The 22,142-nt window shown below is 34.3% G+C and overlaps 1 protein-coding gene across 1 annotated transcript in view; it reads right to left on the bottom strand.

Annotated features, from left to right (window-relative positions):
- Positions 1-22,142, bottom strand: part of LOC131593076 (voltage-dependent calcium channel subunit alpha-2/delta-1-like) — a 362,152-nt gene that overhangs the window by 89,706 nt on the left and 250,304 nt on the right. The window contains exons 8-10 of the mRNA XM_058865274.1: positions 10,539-10,608; positions 9,642-9,692; positions 8,460-8,559 (exon numbers count right to left, since the gene is read on the bottom strand). Of these exons, the coding sequence (XP_058721257.1) occupies positions 8,460-8,559; positions 9,642-9,692; positions 10,539-10,608 (221 nt within the window). The remainder of the gene's footprint in view (positions 1-8,459; positions 8,560-9,641; positions 9,693-10,538; positions 10,609-22,142) is intronic.

Raw genomic sequence — 22,142 nt, 5'->3', positions numbered from 1 at the left:
CCCCCTTTCAGGGCAGAGCACTGTGCCTGGCTGGGCAGGTGCCTGCAGCTCCAGAGCCCTGAGGAGGCTGCAGCAGCACAGTGCTGACATGGGAGATGCTGCTGCTAAGGCAGGAGGGAAAAGTGTGAGTCTTGAAAGTGTGAGACTTGAGAACTTGATGAGTATTTCATTCATGCTTTGCCTAAGTTAGGAGAGCCTTTAGATTCACTCCAAACTACGACACTGCCTGCCCCACATAACTATTACCTCACAAATAGATAACTGTTACAGAAAGGATATTTTTAAAAAGGGGATCACAGAACAAATAGCCTCTGCCTCATCTCAAAACTTCAGGAAAGCCTGCATTTTCTTCTTTTTTCACTAACATGGTGAATCATCTTTCTCCAGAAGAATCATTAAAGCCAGCCCAGCCCAGCCTCTTCTGAACTGGTACGGGATGAGTTTATTATTCAAGAAACCATTCTCCCATACAAATTTTTAATGATATTGTCACAACTCTTCCTGATAAGAGTCTCCTAGCTGGAAAGATGACTCAGCAATGCACTTTTGGTCCAGCATCTGACATGCCATAAAACATCCCAAGATCAATATGTCTGATGAAGCAGGGGCGTCTTTAGTAAGATTTGTGGTTTGCTGAAAATTAAGAAACTAGAAAGAGCCAACAGATTTATTAGCCAGTGGAACCATGAGGTAGAGCTATCAAATAATTTTATATATCAATAAACTATGCATTTTAAATACTACTTTTTATATACTAATTTTTATTAACTACTCTTTTAAAATACTACTAATATACTAGAGAGCTCAGATTTACTGTGGAAATCATAGACCCCCATTCATGTAGTTAGAAATCTGACTCCCTGACATTTGACAGCTATAAGAGGAGACAATAAAAATGTGTATTGATGCCCAAAGCAATCCCTCAAAGTAGGAATGGAGGTGACTTTTCTAGTCATCTGGAGCTGTCAGCTATATTGTACAGTAATAAATGTACAGTTTCCAGCAATATTCCTGCTCCTGACATCCTAATGTAGAATTTGAGCTTCTAATTTCCCTTCCCTTTGGCTCTTCCTGCACTCAAGTACTCTTTTCCCTAGAATTAACGCTCTGTGACAGATACAAAATGAAACAGATCTTGTTTTTAAATTTGTACTACTCCTTTTCCAAACCTTTTCCTGTCTTTTTTTTCTATCTTACACACATTTTGAACATTTCCCTTCTACAGCAAGCTCAATTTACAGTTAATAACTATAAAGTGCATTTCAGATTTGCACAGGACTTAGTATGGAATATTTAAGAGAAGAAGCCTTAAATAAGAGTAAGGAGATGATTTAGTTGATTTGGAGATGAAAGAGTTGTGTAAAACAGAGGTGCTGGTCCTAGAAGTCTCTAACAGTGAAACTCATATGTATGTTCACATGTTTGCTCTGCATTTGTTTGTGCAGCCTGTGTGAACGACCTGATTTACATATATATAAATATATGCTATGTATGTATGTGTGTATATACATGTGCTCCATTATATAGTGCACCCATTGGGAAGACATTTGGTAGGAGACATGGCACAGAGCTCAGCTCTCTTGGGATGTTGAATCTGCAATGATATGCTTTCCCCTTGCAGGTAAAATAATAGATGTATAAACAAATAAATTCCAGAGTTCAAAAGGCTTGGCCTTTTTAGAATTTTTCATTCTAAAAGAAAAAAACCTTAAGCTTCTAAAGGTTTGTCAAGTCTATTTGTAGCTATATGAGGCTCAGTTGAAATGAGAAATTAAGAAAAAATTGTTGAAACACATTCTTTCTTTCTAAATCCTGTAGCAACATATCAGGTATGTCCAGATGGTCTTTGAATAAAAACATGAGTAGCTTCTGTGTGGGATCTGTCTGGTTGTGGTGTTACAAAGGCCTAGCACAGTTCTCAGGTGAATGTGGCAATTTGGCTTCTGGAGATGGTCCTGGTTTGAGCTGTAATTCTTAGAGAGAGAAGAATTGACATGATTTTTATGTTATATTGGTTTTTACACACTGACATTATTATTTTAAGCCAGGTATTCCAGAAGAAATGTAAGCAAGTACCACAAGGAATATCATCACTGGATGGAAAAGTAACACTGCATTTTCACCCCTCTGTCATAGACTATTCTGTATATGCCTGCATTATGTAAGTATTTGTCATTTGGACTTATTGCACAGACAATATTGCAGGGCTTGTTAAAATGAAGTTAACAAGAAAATTTTATTTTAAGGATAAGAAAATGATTAAATACTGAATGTGTCTTTTGCTAGATAGACATGGAAAAACTGTTATGTATATAGAGAAAATATAAAAGTAATTGGTATGTATTCCCTGTTTGCAAAGATGAAAGCTTTGCAATATTTACTATTTTGAATATTTATATCACACCAGGGTCATTAAGTACTTTCTAGTCCATTAATAACTAAGGTTAATGAACTAGTTGGGACAAATATTTAAGTTGGCAGGACAAAACAAAAAGAAAAAAAAAAAAAAGAAAAAAAACCCCAATCAACCAACCAACCAAAATCTTTACATATGCTTGATTTAAGGCTGAAAGAGGTAATGAGACAATCCAATCTGACCTCTTGCATACTGTCTCACCATCCACCTATCACGGATCATTAAAATTCCCTTGGCTACTTCTGCAATAAACTGCAACAATTACATTTAGTGGTAGATGTTTACTTAAAGTGCATCTTCCAGAAAGCCATTAAATATTGATATGAAGACAACAAGAATCTTTCCATGGAATTTTTAAAGGTATTTTAACTAGTTATATGCCATTCAAATTTATTTGGCTTCAACTAGTGCTTCTTGCAGTGTTTTTATCTGACAGGTTTGAGAACCTATGGATACAAGAGTTTCCCCAGCAAGAGCACTTCTCATCTGTGATGACATCAGTCATTAAACTATTTATTTCTGTACCCCAGAACAACCAAAAAAACCCTTGAATTCTGTGAGTTTGAGAGCATGCCTCAAACACAGCTTCTCAGATGATGCACTCAGGTGTGTGAGAAAATGCTTTCTAGAGCCAAGCAATCACCTGTAAAACACTTTCAGTCCTCAGAGCAAACACCTACAATGTTTTTTGAAAAATCTGAGCCAATCCTTTTTGTATTAAATTACTGATCTCTTGCACACATATGTAACAGTATTCAGCCACAACAAAGGAGTCATACAGTCAAAATCTGAGTTCAAACACTTATAATTTGCCTTCCAGGAGGGAAAGGGAACCATCAATCCATACACCATTTAGATGAAAAGTTACCTCTACCCCTGTCACTGAAGCTGTACAAGCATTTCTGGTTCATCATGTCAGATGAAGACTGCAAGAAGCTCAAGTCCTAGTGGTCCCTCAATTTTCTTTTTCTTGACAACAAACTGTGTAATTTGCTCTCGTGAGGATCAGGGTGCCACTGAAGTTAACCTCATTTCAAAAGAGTCAGCTAATATAATATCCTCCCTACCATAATCTTCCTCTCAACTCCAGCCCCACCTGAAAGACTTTTACTGTTAAAAGTCTTCACTGACTCCTTTCTTGACTTTCCTTTTGGAGACAAGGTAAAAAGAAACATAATTCTACAATAAATTACATGATGCTGTTTATAGTACTGTAACTCCTGCTGCTAAAAAGAAATTTCTTTCCAACTTCTTAATAATGCCTCGGTTTCCATAATTTCCAAATTTTCTTCATTGTTATTTTCAGAATGCTTATCTTCATTATATTTGCTAAACATGTCCTTCAGATATATTTCCCCTACATATATTTCCATGGATACATAGCCTTCCTCTACCTGTAATTATTAGCAATGAATAAATTGAATACTAGATTTTGATCATCACTTCCTTGGGCTTTTTTTAACCCTGCACCTACAGTGCTTCTTAAATATACCTGTATGAAAAAAAACCTCATTTAATTCACTTGCTCCTTGAATATGGAAGATGCAAGATAATGACCTACCATTAGGGAATGATAATGATTTTCCATTAAGGAACATTGCTACAAAGATGTGTTTATCTGCAGCAATCATTGTTCCCCTTTTCTTGAAAATGAACCATTCAATTTAAGACAAACTGCAAGGTCAGTTAGATGGATTGCTGTTAAGAGAATCAGGAAGTTCAACACTCAGACTTAATCTTGCCCTTCTATCACTTTTCAGTGACTATGAAAAAAAAAACCCAAACCATGTACCCTGCCAAAAAAAAGGAATTACATGTATTTGTTTACTGCCTCACACAGCTATGATGATGAGGAGCCTGTACAGTTAATTGCAGCCACATGACATGCTTCAGAATTAAATCACTAAGAGAGGTTCTTATGCAGATATACTTATTGTAGAGGGAACCTGACTCTCTATCTAGTTTTTCATTTGTCAAATAATAGAAAATATGTCAGGCATCTTCAAGTTTTCCCCTCAGTCTTGTCTATTAAGGAAAATGAAAAAGTAAGAAACAAAGTACATAGGAAAACCCCTTCATATAGGAGTCCTCCTCATTTCCTCTAGATCCACCAACAGAAATACTTCAGTGCCACTGATACCATGATCATGTTTAATTTCTCCATCAAGTAGAGATGCTTTTGGAAAAACTAAGCACCACTGCACTTTTCTGGGTCAAAAGTCGAAAACACAATAAAAAAATCTGTCATACCATTTAAGTATGCAATTTAATTTCAGGCAACCTAAAAATATTGTATTGGAATAATAAAGGAAACAGAGTTTAAGTTATTTTTAAATAAAATTCTTCAAGTTTTTGCCAACCAAACAGAAGAACACTCACAAAGCTAAAATTTCTGGCAAAGATAGTATAAGCATGGCGTGCTACCCGGCTGTAGAATCCAGCATCCTCCTCCCCCCACCAAGACTTCAGGCTAAGGTTTCCACCCATGGGATGTTAATTATTAAAATAAACTTAAGAAAGTAGCTCCCAGAATGAAAGGAACACCTCTCTGTGTTTAAGATAATATAGGTGCAATATGAACTGCAGAATACAGGATGGATCATGTAGCAAAAAGGGAAAGGAGCCCTTTGATATATTGAAAAGACTGTGACAAAACTTTCTTTTCCCTCTGTTACCATATTTAAATATTTCAATTAGGAGATTTTTCCAACTTAGAAGAGAGACAATGTAAACAGGTTTGCAACCACTGAGCTGTAGAATTACATGAAAAACTGCTATTAAAAATCAATGGGAAAAGAGGTGTATCGTCCACAGATTTTTTTATCCACAAAAATAATATTGTAGGCTGGGTGCATAGTTTTTTCTTTGAAATCTATTCATGGAGAAATCACCTTCCCTATGAGTTTACTCAATGCGCAGAACTGCACAAAAGCAGGAGATGAGCTTTCAATTTTCCCACAATATGATTCTGTTCTATCTTGTATGCTCATGACATTTAATTTCCAGTTCCTAAACAGTAAATACTAGTTTGAATTTTTCTAAAGGCTAAGTGAATTTAAAACTACAACAGCTCCTGACCTTTAACACATCTGTTGCTGTGAGGGAGATTTCTCCTTTGTGTGGCTTTCTGCACCTCTGCAGATTTGAAATACATTTCTCCTGCACACTACCCACAATCACAAACAAATTACACTCTCTGTGTCAACATCTGAAACCAAGTCACTAAATCACGACGTGCTGGGATAGAACTGCTGCCCCTATCATCTACCGCTCGCTGCTATCAAAGCCTATAACCGGATTAGTGGGAAAACAGCTGTATAACTCATACATTTAAGCCCTCTCAAACAGCAGGTTTTCTCCCTGCAACAAAGCACAGCACTTCAGATAAGGAACATGCAAATCCCAAAGGGAACCATGATATATTAACCCCTGGCTATCTTTTTACAACTTAATAGCTCATTCAACCTTTTTTTCCCTGGAATTAAATGCAGGAGCTATGTTTATTCAGTAGAACTAATGTTTTTAGTACATCTACTTTAAAGGTTTTTTTTTCTCTAGGATTTCATCATATACAAGGCACAGTTTGTTAAATCCTCCTGTCACTTATAAGAAGTGATTGACGTGAGCTTAAATTCACGTCTTTCAGTTGTGGGCATGAATCATTGTGCATATGGGCTTTGTGGGACAACATCTTGGCAGAGGTTAGCGCTGGAACAGCTCTCTAGTTAACTCAAAACCCCAGACCAAAGACTCCATGGTTATTAAAGCTAACAAGCCATAAAACAACTGTCACATTTTAGGCCAAAAGATCCATGAGGGAAAGAAAAATTGCAGAGAACTTCCAGTTAGTGTTAATGTTCATACATCCATATGCTAATGCTGTATTAACTGAACATTTTCACCTAGCTTTTCAGACTTCTCCATTGCCCTGTCATGTCTAATATTGGGATGCTTCAGGTGATAATGTTCTTAAACAAAAACATGCAATATATTGTATAAATTTTAAAAAAAATAAATATAGAATTAGTTGTATTTATTTCAACTAGAACAAAATGTTTAAGTTGATCTTTTGTGTGTTGAGTTTACTAAGAAAACACCAGAGTTGAAATTCAGGTATACCTACTCCATTCTGGAATATTTGTGAATCAAGATGACAGACCCATAGAATCATTTATGTTGAAAAAGACTTTGAAGACTATCTAGTCTAACTGTTAAACTGATTCTGCCAAATCTTTAAAAAACAAAAGAAATATTTTAAAAAAATCTTCAAGGACCAAACTTCTGTGTTCACTTCTGTTACTTATAGAATGCCTTATAGTAGTACAACCATTTGTTCCCTATCTATAGCTATGACTTCCTGTCTATTAGAGAAATAAAGTATTTTATATACATATTGTTACACCTCCACCACAATTCCATTAATAAATCATCTGAATACAGGAAAGCACAGGTTATACAAAAGTAATTATAATACTGAAAACTTTTAATAAAGACTTTTAAATTATAAGGGCACAACACCAAACAGAACTTTATGAAAATTTAGAGATGCCCTGTTCTTTTATGGACATTTTGTGATTGTTGCCCTCACAGGCATGTGATGATGATGATGATGAAAACAACATGACCAAAATGTCCTCTTTGGTTCTGCAGTCAAATTTCTGATGTGAGCCTCTAAAGTTCATTCAAAGGGAAAAAATGGCCCTTATATATTATAATAACAAACCCCTGGGGAAATATACTGTAGAAAATATTTAAGGATTACAGGTCCTTTTTTGACACAAATCACAACCTTGAGGCCTCATTAGAATAATAGTGAACTTTAGCTAATAAAATACTCACAGCCTAGGGAAGGCTTAGCATTAAAATACACTATTTCTGGCCATCTTGGAGCAAATGTAACAATAGAGTTTGGAATTATGTGTAAATCAAGAGGTAGTAGAGGGTCCAGATTTTCCAGCAGTGAAAGCTGGCACAGCTCCACTGAACACAGTAATCAATTTCCACCAGTTTAGGATTACAAGTGGTTTTGGTTTTTTTTTTAATCGGTGAAACAAAGAAGATCTCAACTCCCCAGTACCATTACAGAGAAGCTTATTTCCGTTAATAACAATAATAAAAAACATTAGAGGTTTGTTTTGTTTTATCACTGCAATTTAGACCAAGGAAAATGGTGTTATCCACTATTAAAAACTTTAACAAAGGAAACACCATTGGGAGTAAGTGCTTGTCTGCTCCTTACAGAAAGTTGTAGCTATACTCTCAGCAAACAATGAAACAATAAGTGGTTTATAAAAAGATTTCTTTTAGTTATATTTCACGAATTTCTCCCTTAGGCTGGCTACAACATGACTCTACAAGTGGAAATTATCTCCAAAATAATTCCAGTTACTCACTGAGGCTGCCTCTTGTTTTTAAATATATGTCCTAAATCCTTAGAATCAAAACTCTACAGTTGAGCAGCTTAATAAAAAAAACTTAAAAAGCTTTGCTTAAGGCTAGAACATGACATCCAAGGTATTCACCTGAAAATGGAAAATTTCCCATACCTTCTTCATGGATTCTTCTATTTTATTATTTATTATGAGAAAAATTCTTTTGCCACCCATCAAGTGGTGAAGAACTGTAGAACTTCTCAGAAACATTTCTTGGGAGGTCAGATATATGGCTCCACATCTACTGTCATTATGAATCAAACAACATGAGCAATCCAAATATCTTCTGTGTAGAAAGTCTGGGAACCAGCAATTATTTCAAGAGGATTTCCATATAGCAATCTAATGGGAGAGGTTTTATACAGACCATAGAATTATATTGGAAAGGAGAATTTGGCTATGCAGGTGTTTATTTAAATTACTTTTGCCCTTCACTCACATGTATATATAATATCAAATCTAGGACATACATTTTATTTTATAAGAAAACAAATACAATATATTTTAAGTCTCTTTGCAGCTTAACATTCAAGTCTCACACCTGGTATTAAAAGTAATTTGCTTTTGGCTTTGTTGACAATGCAAATTTTGTGGAAAGAACAGATACTCACGGAAACTACATTCACAAAGTCATCGTCAGACAAGGTCTCCAACATCTCAATGACCGACGTGCGGATCAGCTTCAAGGTCAATCCACTGACACTCCCACTCCTAACAAAAACCCACAATAGAAAAGTTGAATTCAGCAAATATTATATAAAACATTAAAAGAAAATACAGAGCACCCACCAGAACTTCCACCAACTTTCGCACTAAAATTTTCAATTTAATTTCTGAATTCTCTAGCTCATCATTAATGTTATTAAACTATTTTTCATTATTAAAGTAAGTCCAAAACTGGCATACAAAGTTTCTGTCCTGTGCCTTAGATGGGGTCATAATGCTACATCCTTTACTCATTTTCTTTTCAAGAAATCTGAGTTTACCACCTTCAGCAAATGCATTATCTAAACATTTTATACTCCTACACACAGATTTACAGCTCTGGATTTCCAGAGATGCAAATGACAGCTTCTTTGATTCAAGGCAAAACCTAAGCTGAAGTGAAGAAATAACAAATGTTGATAAAACTCACTGCTGATATGAAAGCACTTCACCACAAGTAAAAACATTAAATGCAAATTCTATGCCTGAGAAGCTTTTCAGCACAAAGCAATCTGACACGTCAGGTTCAATGCTCCCTTCAGTCCCTCAACATTGCCAACACCACGGAAGTCTTGCTGAAGCAGAGAGGAAGCTTTTATTCATTTCTTTGCTTGCTTTCTAGCAATGCTTTGTAGCAACCAAACTTGGCAATTTTTAAATCTGTATTGTAAAAAAACACAAAGTCCACATACATTCTTATCTTTCAGGCTCATTAAATCATTATCACATCTATTGTAATGCTTCTAGTTATTTGTTTGTATGTTTGTGCTTTAAAAAAATTCTTGGCATGCACATGAGAAATATTAACTTGATTGCTCCAGTAATTAGTAAGCTGAAAACAGAAAAATATTGAAGTGATTTAAAAAAAAACAACATTTCCTTGTCTCCAGTTTAAATAATTTTCATGTGTGGTTTGGGATTTTTGTAACTATTTTCTATTATATATTTATTTTGCTCATACCAAGATTTTTGAAACTTGCATACAAAGACCTGTTAATACCCTCTATTTTTCAGCAGACTGAGATTTGTTCAATGTATCAAAGTACTTTTATCTTGCTAATGTCAATATTCAGACATTAAACACTTACGCATCCACTAAAATAAGCATGTCTTTGGGAGATGCAGCTCCTTGGATATACCTGAAATATATAAATGGTATGAAGTACATAAATTTGCATAAACTTTTTTTTGTGTGTGATGGAAGACACACTGTGTTCTATAACCTCAAACTAGCTGAACCAACAAAATCCTTTTGTAGCTAATTCAAAACCTCGGTGTCATTTCCCCTCTTGCTGTGTCTCCTAAGTAAATCTAAGTCTAAACCACATTAAGGTAGTCTGGATGTAGGATATACTAATCAAAATTCACTGTTATCACATAACTGAAAAGCAGGAATGCTCTTTCAGAGCTAAAGATCTTGATGACAGATGAATTATTACTCAGCTCAGCTTAGGCAGAAATACTTAGTCCTTTGAAAAAAATATATCCAACTATATTCAAGTATCAAAATGCTTTATGTCTTGAGAGGCTTACATAAAAAAAATCATAAGAAGTAATCCTGCCGCTCTCCCATCTTTTAAACAACTAGTGATTTTATTGCTGGTCTAAACCACTGAGACACATTTCAAATATTTGCAAAAGTCTAGAAGAATGGTTCAGTATAATACTCTGGATTATAACTGATTTTGGCACAAAATCAGAGTTTTAACTGTCTTACACATATTTGATAGTTATCCTCTTATGAAAAGTCCATGTAATCCAATAGTACAACAACTATAGCAGATATTGCATAACAAGGAGTAAAATTTGAAAATCATTTATTTAGAAAAACTAACCAGTTTTAAAAAGAAAAGAATAACATCTAATATGTAAAAGAATAACATCTAATAGCATTAAAAAAAAGAGAAAAAAATATTTTTACAGTAATATATAGAAAGCAAATGATTTGTATATATATACACCAAACCTTTAAAAAGAAAGCTTACCATGGTCTTCTGCGTACATCATACAGATCTATTTTGTTAGGAGTTCGACTTTTATCTACCCATGGGGAAGCTAAAAAGAAAAAAAAAAAGTATGAAATAATATAAAAATTCATCTCAAGTGTTTTAATTACAACAATGTAATGAATCAGTACCACAAACTTTGCACAGTATAAATATCAACATTTCATATGGATAAAAAAAGTCTGTATTTGTGTAATGTTGAAATACTTAGACACCCTTATACATATAACCATATAATACAACACAATAAACCACATATATGTATGTATATGTATATGTATATGTATATGTATATGTATATGTATATGTATATGTATATGTATATGTATATGTATATGTATATGTATATGTATATGTATATGTATATGTATATGTATATGTATATGTATATGTATATGTATATGTATATGTATATGTATATGTATATGTATATGTATATGTATATGTATGGCCAAGTGTGTTGAAGAAAGTTACTGGCTATAACTGAACACTGATTTCAGTGGAACCAAAAATTCAACCACAAAACTTCAGACAGTGAAACAACCTTTTAAAAATTTACTTAACTTGGAAAAAAGTTAATTATTGCTGTATATAATATTGATATTTCAGTTATGAGCCCAAATAATTGTAGTGATAATAACACTGAAACAAGAGCTTTACCTAAAAATGCAGATTAGAAAAGTCACATGAAAATAGCATATTCTCTGGGAAAAAAGAGATGTAAATATTCATGTCTCTGAAAAGAAAATGCTAAGAATGATGACCTTTAGAAGTGTTTAATCTAGGTTTTACCTAATAATAATAATGATTTTCATCAAGGGCAGGAATTATTTCCTTACTGAAAAGTGAAAAGAGCCTTTCAAAACCATATGACAGCTTAATGAACACAAATAAAAATGTGAAAAGTTACAGAGAATGAGATAATGTTCCGCAATTTGTTCTCTCACTGTATGCCAACAGCCTTGGGGGAGCTATTTCCTGACATCAATCAATTTTCTGTATAGGAAATAAAGAAATATATAGGCAGGTCCAGGATTCTTCCTGAAAAATCATATACCTAAGACAAAATGGAAGAATTATCTCTACCCATGAATATAAAATAAGCCATCAGCTTTGAGTAGCTGCCTATTTTTGACTTTACAGAATGAACCCTTTCCTAAGAGACCAGACCATGAGCTGGCCTATCACTCACTGCACCCTTTCAGCTGAGTGTAACCCACATTTAGCAGCCACTGAGAACACTGTGTATTGTTGCACACCAGGAGATTGTAAAATCTACACCAATCTTGTTTGTGATTTCAGACTAGACCACCTGACAGGTCCTTTGGGATCTGACAGGATGAAAGCATTTGAAATACTCAGGAATAAGACAATTCGATTTTTTGACATAGATATATGTCAAAATTCTAACTTACATATCATTAGTTAGATATGCACAGGTAAAATTCACCAGAATTTTATGATCCTACAAGATTCATGTCCAATGAATCATTGAGCACATGCTCAATGATGGATTTTTTTATCTCTGTCCAGGCTAACCTTTCCATAATAATTCCATATCAAAATCCATCTTTCATATACATTTCCCTGAGACTTGAATAATCTGCATGGAATGTGTTTGTTTCAGTTTGCATTTTGAGTGGTTTAGGTAAAATAGGAAATATAATTCCAGATACTGACCAAGGCTGCCATATCTTTGCCAAAACTTCCAGTCTTTTCAGTGACAGTCAGTAAGAAGGCTATGCCCTACTACATATGTCCCTCTTAATTGACATGTATTTTGGACAGCCTTCATAAACAGAGAATTATCCCAATTTATGATCTGGATTTATTTCAAAATAACAGAGAAAATTCAATTTACACTTGTAATGTTACTTTATTTCACACAAAAGATAAGTTCAACTCCGTAAGTGCATTCTGTAAAGCAAAAGGATGGTGGTTCAAAGAGAATTTGAATGCAGGAGCTGAAGAAGGTCCCTTCTAACATCATCTTCATATAGTACTGTGACAGTGGATGCTGACAGAGATAATAATTTAAAAGTGAATCAATGTTCTACAGACAGAATGACAGAATGGCCCTGTAGCAAACATAAATTATCTACTGAGACATTTAGCTAGAATTCATCTGATCTCACAATCTTCACATCCTACTTTAAACTACAGGGTAATTTTTCTAAGTGCTAAACTAACATTTACAGAAATATGGGTTAAGATTTCATTTTCGCTGTGCAACAGAAAACCATGAGAAATAATTCAGCTACTTTTTTTCTGCAAAATTTGATAGCTACAAATACAAGTTAATGTATTACCACCTGACAGGTAAGCACATCACATCCTTGACACCATCACCAGTTCTCTTGACAGAAAGCCCTTCAGAAACAGGTCCTTTAAACCAAACAGCATGTGGCAAATCTTTCAGAAACATGAAGAAGCAAAAATTATACCAACTTAAACACTTAACAGCAAAATTTGAAATGCCTGAAACTTCCCCTAGTATTTCAAAAAGCACCTAACAACTGTATAAAAAACACTTGATGGGTTTTTAACTGGAATAAAAATCACAACACATTTAAAAATTCCTTCTTTTATTTGATTTTATTTTTTAGATATGGAGAAGGTGCTCAAAACTACTAGTTGAGACAGTGAAATAAAGGATATGAAGACTTTCTTTTTTTCCAAACAGATCTACAGCAGAATTCATTTGGTTAAACCAAAGTTCTCAGTTATACCATAGTTTTTCAGTAACAGCCTGAATTGCAGTGAGGCCCAAACTGTTCCTTTTTGGCTACATCTGTATTAGAAGGTCAAAAAGAACAATGGAAAGGAAGCCATTCAGCAGAACCAGGCTAAAAATTATAATAACAGTCCAATTACACACAAAATAAACTGAGCAGAAGCCACTCAGCACACTGCTTACAGCCTGCCTGGTCCTTCTGCAGATTGCTGTGAACGCTAACACAGTTTTTGTTTTGGGTAGATAGACAGTGGTGAACACAAGAACCAAATTCCACTTTGTGCTCATTAGCACGGCTCTTTCAGTGCACACAGTCCTGGAATGACTCAGCAGCCTCAGGGATATCTGGAGAAGGTCTTTAAAAGTATTATTTATTGCCATGCTGTTAAATCGCTATTTCCTGTTCCATATGTCAATAAGTTGGGTTTTTTTCCTAATACATTTATTATTTTCTTTCCAGAAAAAATTAACAAGCTTCTACATGCTTAAGTTTCCACAACTGTATGGTTTATCAGGATACTAATGGCTGCTGGATCATACACTAATTAAGATCTATATTGTATAATGAGAAAACTCCTTCTATTGATCTTTCTGATGGTTTCTACAATAATTTATATAATCTAGTAGAAAGCCTCTGCAAGGCTCTGCATAACCTAACTAAGGACTCACCCTTAGTATCGAAAATTTCATTCACACTAAAGTGCTGAATTCCCTCTTCAACCTCAATAATTAACATGACTAAATTACGCATTCATCCTAGTCTCTATCTGGAATAACATTTTTAATTTCAAATGGCTTTGAATGGCCTGAAATGTATTCACTGGTTTTAGTAAAATTATGAGTATTTATGGATATTATAGAAATTGTTTTTAATAGGAAACTAAAGTCCCTTATGACATTTGATCTCCACTGCTTAATTTTAATTTATCCCAATTTAATATTTTTTTAAACAACCTTTTTGAAAGATGATAAATATTTTCTTTGCAAAACTATGTAAGTATGCATTTATAATTATACAGGAAATAATTAGAAGGCCTGGAGACCAATGAAAGAGATGTGTTGCTTTTTTGGTCCATATGTGGGATACATTATAAAGCCATGTGGGGAAACTGGCTTATATCTTACTGACAAAAGCTATTATGTGGTCTAAAATACAAGCAAAATGAAAAACACACGAAAAATATGATCACACTTTTCCCTCAGAAACTTAAATTGATCAAGGATTTTGAGATTTACAGTTTTGTTAATATAATCTTTTGTTTATTACATTATTATAAGGTGGTTTGGAACTGGTTCACCAATATCTTTCAGAAATCAGCCTCACCACAGTTCATTGTTTCATATGAGTATCTTTGAACTATGCCAACACTGCACAGTTCTCTGGTGCATACATTAGGCTTTACTCATGTTCCCTTTTGATGATTTTCTTGTTTGGCATGTGGATAGATTTGATACTTTATAAATTATTCATTTGGTTTGATAACCCTCCCACTTCTGTTTGCATTATTGAGATACAGGACTGAATATAATTGAAGCAAGAGTAAGCCATGTTTTTCTGTTATTTCTGCACATTTAGAGTAGAAATCCTCAGGTTTGTTGATTACAAGAAGAACCAATTAATACACTATAGAGACTATCACACAGTAGAGAGTAAATGAAAATATTTGTTAGGAAAGGGAGACCTTGGCTACAACCTCCCATTCTGAATTCATGAGATGATTCCAGAGGCATAGGTGAGTGTCATGAGGGAAACTCTCCTGAAAGTTCTGCCCTGTTCTGCTGGTTAGGTATGCATGTGCAAGGAACAGAGAGGCAGAGATGAATTATTCACAGCTTTACATCCCTTTACATTATTAACACATTTGAGAAAAGAGGCTAAAAGCTGATAATAAGATAGGTAACAAATACCAATTATCAAATCTCAGACTGCATCATTTTGACTCAAACTCCATCTGCTATCTCTCAATATTCATGTAGACATTTGAAACAATCAAAACCATGGACTATTCAATTCCCTGAGCCAGATTCAGCTAAGTCTTCCTCAGATGGAGCAAAGCTACAAGTCATAGCATATACATTGCTGCTGATATTTCATAGTTCTCTTAGTGAACTTATGTGAAAAAAACCTGAATTCAGATATGTGGTAGCCCAAACTATTTGAGAAATGTTATACTCCCCAATTTTCTACTAAGAAAGAAGTCAGTTGAATTTCAGTGTAGTAGGAGCAATTTTGTAGAATTCTTTAGACATTTTTCAGTAAAAGGTAACTAAAACCAAGAAACAGTCATAAATTTAAAAGCCCCTAACATTAATAATCACAAACTGGTTTTGACTGCTGTAATTAGTATTCAGGATATCTGTATCAAAATCTTGCCTTGTATTAATAACTGTATTAATAACTATATTAATTCCCATCCTGCCAAGGTAGAGATTGTTACTGACCAACTCTGTGCTACCACACCAGATGTTCAGTCAGGACTGAATGCAGCCATTCCCTTGTGGTTTTCTTCTAGTGACTGAACATTGCCAAGACCTTAAAATGTGTTCAGGTAAAATCTATCTAACATAGACGAGTCTGTGCCATATCTTCTGTAACTGTCATAGCATCATCACAATACAGAAAAGAGAGGATAATAATCTTGAGGTTTTTTAGAATGTATTACCTATGTGGTAATGGGTAATTATGTTATGGGCAATACTGCACTCAGTTTTATCATGAATCAGTTAAACAAAGATTTGATATGGGAATAGTCCATACATAAACAAATCTATTGATTTTTGGTCCCAATGTACCAAAAAGCCCAAAAGAGATTAGAATGTGCAATACATACTGCAGTCTGCCCCTTAAAATGAACTTCTTTCTGTTATCTTATTACAGAGGCAAACAATTCTCTTTCTGCATGTATAAACTGAATTTCATTCTAAATGTGTTACTTGTGTTAGTTTCACCTGGGCTAGCAACCATGGCCCCAAAGAGGGCTGAAGTATCAGAGCTTGAGAAGAAGAAGCAACAAGCTCTTTTGGTGGGTCTGTTGTGGTTTTTCTTTTTCTTCTGTAAAAGCAAATTCTGGTGATTTAAATCTGTATCATAAAGACAGAGAGATAGCATGAATTTCAGCATGAAGGCATGGTGAGATGTGGTATGTAATTTCATTAACTCACTAGAAATAGCACGTTATCCTGTAACTCGGTGGATCTGCTGGTGTAACTGCAAAATTCAGCACATCAGTTTTGAGAGATGAACCATAACTGAACTTATAGTAAGATTTTTCATATCATGAAACAAGGTTGTAGTGAGATGGGTGTCAATCTCTCCTTTCAATTAACAATGGACTGTGATGAGAGGAAATAGTCTCAAGTTGTACCAGCAGAGATTTAGGTGGGATAATAGTAAAAAATACTTGCCAGAAAGGGTTGTAAAACATTGATACAGGCAGTGCAGGGAAGTGGCAGTCATCATCCCTGGAAGTTCAAAAAACATGTGGGTCTGGCATTTGAGGACAAGGTTTAGTGGTGAATGTGGTGGTGGTGCAGGGTTGATAGCTGCACTTAATCATTAAAAGATTAAGATCTTTAAGATAAGATCTTAAAGGTCTAATCCACCAACAATTCTATGATGGGTATGTTTAGATCCAAATCATGTCAGTTCCTGTTCCTCCCTCCCAGATTTCAAAGGAAGGAAAAAAAAAAGTGAACAAAACTCAAAGAGGCTTATTTCTATGAAAAAGTAGAAGTGTCCGAGGCACACACACTAATTGCACTAATTGATAATTTATAAGCTGCATTACTAGAAAAGTGTTTGTGGTTTTACTTTGGTTGTCTACTTTAAAGGCTGCTTGAAATGTTGAGCTGTTAACAGGAATGAGCAGCTATAAAATATAAAACCTTTTGCAAAAAAAAGGAGTGAAGTTCTCAGTTTTTCAAGGCTTTTGATTTGTTTTGTATGGATTTTTTTTAGGCTTTCCAGTCCCTTAGTATCTGTCTCAGTAATTACTTTCTCTGGAGAGTTCAATATCATGGCCACAACACTATTGCTTGTCATTAATTGTTAACACAAGGGCAGCTGTGCACAGCAAGTTCTTCATTTGGAGAGATACCATTTTATTTTATTAGAAATTGATTTTTAAAGCTCTTCTATTATTAATTGTTCTAAGCAGGGAATGCTCTAGATGCTAAGTGAAACTTGCTTGACTAACATCTGGAAACAGGTTAAGTTGGTTGTTTTATATTTTGTTTGTTTTTTTGTTTTTTTTTTAATGAAGGATAAAAGATAATAATTTTTCAGATAGCACTGTTCTATCCATATTTTTAATACCAAAATTTAAAGACTTTAGGGACAAGATTGCTTTTTTGGAAAATCGTCACTGAAGTGATGTTTTCTTTATCTGAGAATTTTTCTATTTAATATCTCATGAGCTCAAATTCCATAGAATATCCTAGTAAAAACTGGCATGAGCAATGCAAAGAGATTTTTCTCTAATATATTTTTTTCTCATATTATACCTACTTATTCTATAGATAAACAAAGGAAGACTAAGTAGAAAGCAAATCTACAGTAAAGAAAGGGAAACAAACATCCAGAGGAGATTACTAGACCTGGTGACATTTAAACTGAATTTAAGTATGAGTTAATGAACATAAATGCACACCCAATATTAAAGAAATTGTTGCTGTACTTATCCCTGGCTTGAATATCTAACCTTCAGAATATCACTGAAGAAGCTATTTTATCTCTCTATACCAGTTCTTTTATCTGCAAAATGAGGACTGTGATGTTTTTATTAGTTTTTTAACCAGAAGTGTTTTGAAGATGAAAACTTGTATTTTATATACCATGCAGCATATATATGACATGCAGTATAGCACAAAGTAATCCAGCTGTCAGGGAGAACATAAAGTCTCCTGGAACAAAACTGGAGAACTTTAGAACTTTGTAGAATTTAAGAAAACAGCATTCAGTGCTGTCCATTGGGAAAAGCTGCCAGCACGTGTTGTCCCTTCAGTGTCACCATGGGGCTGTCTAAAGGACTCCAATAAAACTCTGACTCACCCTGTTTAATAACACAGATAAAACTGAGGGAACAGATGAATTTAGGAAACACCTATATACGTGAATAAGACACGATCAGATATACTTAAAGTAAGAATTCTTCTCTAGTACAGGTCAAATGAAGAGGACAAGTATGTGTGTCTAGGTTGTGTGATAAGAGAAGGGTGTGGAGCTGCAGGCTGGACGCTGCTTTCTCCTCTATGAAAGACCCCCAACAAAAAGATTCCACAAATACAACAGAGAGAAGTCACAGATCAATGCAGAAGCTGGGGAGACTGGAAGACATGCCTTTTGCCAGAAATACCATATTGTGAACACAAGTTTTCAGCTGAACTTTCCATAGGTCCTTGTTAATTTTCCAGGTAGTATTGGGAAGATTTGGAACAGCTGGGGACAGGGTAGTATTTCTTTCTCAGTTTTATTTTTGTTATGAACTGACTCAGCTTTTTGGATAAGATCAAATACTGTCACACTGAGCCTAGAATTCAGAATTTCCTCATAAAAAATGCTGAATCTACTCATGCACCATCCTGCCACTGTTACGGATATTTGTAACTCACTAGCTGAAATCTGAAATCATCAGTACTGTCAGTCTCCTTATCAGTATTACCCTTTCTAGTACAGCCCTTGGGAAAATTATTGTTTAGTGTACTTCCCTGAGAGAGCTGAGTCAGTGTTGCTGATCAAACAGTTTTTTTACTAAACATTCATCTAAATCAGGACTGTGTCTTCATTTGAGTAATCCTATGCAACCAATTTTTCTTAAGTGGACTTATTACTGTAACTAGAAAGCCTCATGTATCATATTTAACTGCAAATAAATGTCTGCTGTCTGCAATTAAAAAAAACCAAAAAAACAAAAAACAACCAACCAACCAAAACACCCAACAAAAAACCCACAAAGAAAAACAATAAAACAAAAAAAAAAAAACCAAAAACAAAAACAAACCCAAACAAAAAACCCACAAAAAACCAAAACAAAACCAAAACAAACAAAAAAAAAAAATCACAAAAAACCCCCAGAAATGAACAGAGGGAGGAGGTATCTGGTAAAAGACACATAAATTCGAAGTTGTTTTTAAAGTTTGTTTAATTAGTTGCTACAGTGAAAATAATATGCCTCCCATTGCAGTATTTTAATGAAACATTGATTAACAATTATAAGCCTAATTATGTCTATAATTAAAAGAATTTCATGATTAAAAGAGGAACTGGTTACTTTATACCTACACTTCCACATAGTCCACCAAAATAATTATATTAAATTGTTCTTTTAGATAGCTGCTTTCTGAAACCTAGCATTCAAATTACCTGGATAGATGCCTCACAAAATGTAATTTAATATCTGTCAAATCATATTAAACTCTTATAATTAAATTAATTTATTTTTGAGCAACAGATCTGTCCAGTGGTCTGTGGTTAATTATAAATTAAATTTGAAACCTGATCTATATTAAAATACCTTTCTGTCTAAACAGCAGACAGACCCTCCATGTGTAAGCCCACAGGCATCGGATTCAAGATTTATAAAAAAAAGAAAAAGTTTCAATTGGATTGGGATCAATTGCTTATTTCAATGATCTTGATAAAACACTGCCAGATTACTGCTTTTATTTTTAATCTAAAAACTACTGAAACCCTCTATCTGGACTAGAATTAGTCAAGTGTCATCTCAAAATGACATCTTAAAAACCAATACGGGGTTCTGGAATTAGACTTATGAAGTTGAATAATAAGGCAGGTAGATGTACATCTACTAGTACTAAGGAGAAAGTATTTCAACATTTATAATCATTTGTGTTTTCTTGTCCTATTACAGAAAATCCAAATTTTGAACTCAGTGACTCACAATTTTACCTAAGAAATTCCTCTGGTTTTGTTTTCTGTTTCCATAATACTGAATTTCAGTAGTGTTTGCATTAAAAAGTCCCACAAAGTACATTTCAGCTTCCTTTTGCAGTACTTTCAAAAACTGGCTCTTAATATTGAGTTACACATTAATGACAGAAAACTTTGATTGCAGGACAAAAGCTGTAAATTTCTAATATTTTAAAATAATATTAAATTTATTTAAATATTAAGTTATCTAAAATGATTAAATTTATCATATATTTATTTCTTGATTTCAATGACAATAATTTTATGAGTCAATCTGTTCATTTGTTATAAAAAGTTGACATATTTTAACTGTAGTTAAGAATCATTAAATGTAAACAACCACAACAATAACAAAATAATCATGAAATATCCAAATTTTGTGCAACTGTTTATTCTGTATTAAACTGGCCTCTCCTCCCTTGAGGGAGTCAACAGGTCCTCCCAGTTTAGTGTCTCTGGCAAACTTACTTGGTATTCCTTTGAGTCCAGCTGTTTAAATAATATCTAACTTGACTCTCCTCCACTGGGAACAAGGTATCCTCATTCCCAAATTTCCTTTTGGCTGTAGAGGCCTTTGATCACTGAGGGCTGGTCTTAAAAAGGATGAAAGACTAATTTGTGATTTGTGCCTTGAAATATATGAATGAGCATGTATTACATCCTTCTTAAAGTTTCATGCACTAAATACGCGCTTTTCTCTGTGAGCTCTTATTAAATTACTGTTTACTTACTCTTGACTTGTTCAGAGCTCATAGAGAAGCTAATAGAAATCTCAAAATTGCTCTTGGCATCTTCATTTCAAAATGGATGATCGCCAGTAGAGTAACACAGCTTAGCATTTCTCTTAAAAGATATGCTGCCACTGAAACTAATGAGAATATTGATTGTAATGTGAGAGACTGAAATGGTTAATGGCTTAAAGATTGCTAAAATCATCTGAGAAATGTGCACAGCTGTCCATCCGTGCTCACCGAAGCCCATCCCTCCCCAAATGTGGTTACTCACTGGAATTTGGACTGTAGCTGGAAGGTAGGATAAGAGAAAGGGGATATTGTGGTTTCATCACCCCAAGTGTGGGGGGAAGAATGTAACCACAAGTGACAGGGCAAGACTGGGATGCTGGTGGCTCAAACATTCATATTTTAAACATATTTTTTTCTTACAGGGCTGCTCATAGAAAGATCCCTTCATGCTGCTGTTGGTTACTATGGTGAAAAGGACAGCCCAAGAGCCTCCTTAGAACAGAAGTGATGTACCCTTTGCCCATGACTAAAAGCATTGGGACAATATCAGATAAAAAAACACTAATACACAAAAACTCAATAAAACAAAAAGGGTGTTTGAAAACACCCTTTGTAGTTTAGAGGTACTGAATTTTTTTTTTAACATGTGAAGAAAGACTGGGTGAATATGTTTCAGATAGTAATGAGCAGACTTCTCTATGCATTTTAATTTTGGGTTTTAAAATTTCCAAATTATTTCACAAATATTGTCACTAAGGAAAAATTCATCACTTTGAAAAAGACTTACCAAAGGCCAATATAAAGAAGTAATGACTTATAATTTATAATATAGTTTTCAAAATGAAAATGTGAATAGCATCCACTTTAACTTTTGAAACCTGAATTAATTTTCAAAACATCTGCTGTATCAGTAAACTGAGAAAAAGTTTACCATAAGAGAGAGATGGAGAACCTCACACAAAGACCTATTCTACAAATCTAAAATGTAAAAGGCTTTCCAATTTGAGCTTCAATGGGAAGCAGATGCACAAAGCAACACATATAACTTACAGAGTATCAGACTGCTCCACACTGTGTATGTATGTCCAACATTTAAGAATTACTCAGGAATTTACAAAGTTATGTTCTGACAGGATTGGATAGCTGTTAAATACTTAGTTATGGAATAAACAGCAGGC

The sequence above is a fragment of the Poecile atricapillus genome, chromosome Z, assembly GCF_030490865.1.
Source record: "Poecile atricapillus isolate bPoeAtr1 chromosome Z, bPoeAtr1.hap1, whole genome shotgun sequence".
Lineage (NCBI taxonomy): Eukaryota > Metazoa > Chordata > Aves > Passeriformes > Paridae > Poecile > Poecile atricapillus.
Note: the sequence above shows the minus strand (reverse complement) of the source record. Positions and strands in the feature narration are given on the sequence as shown.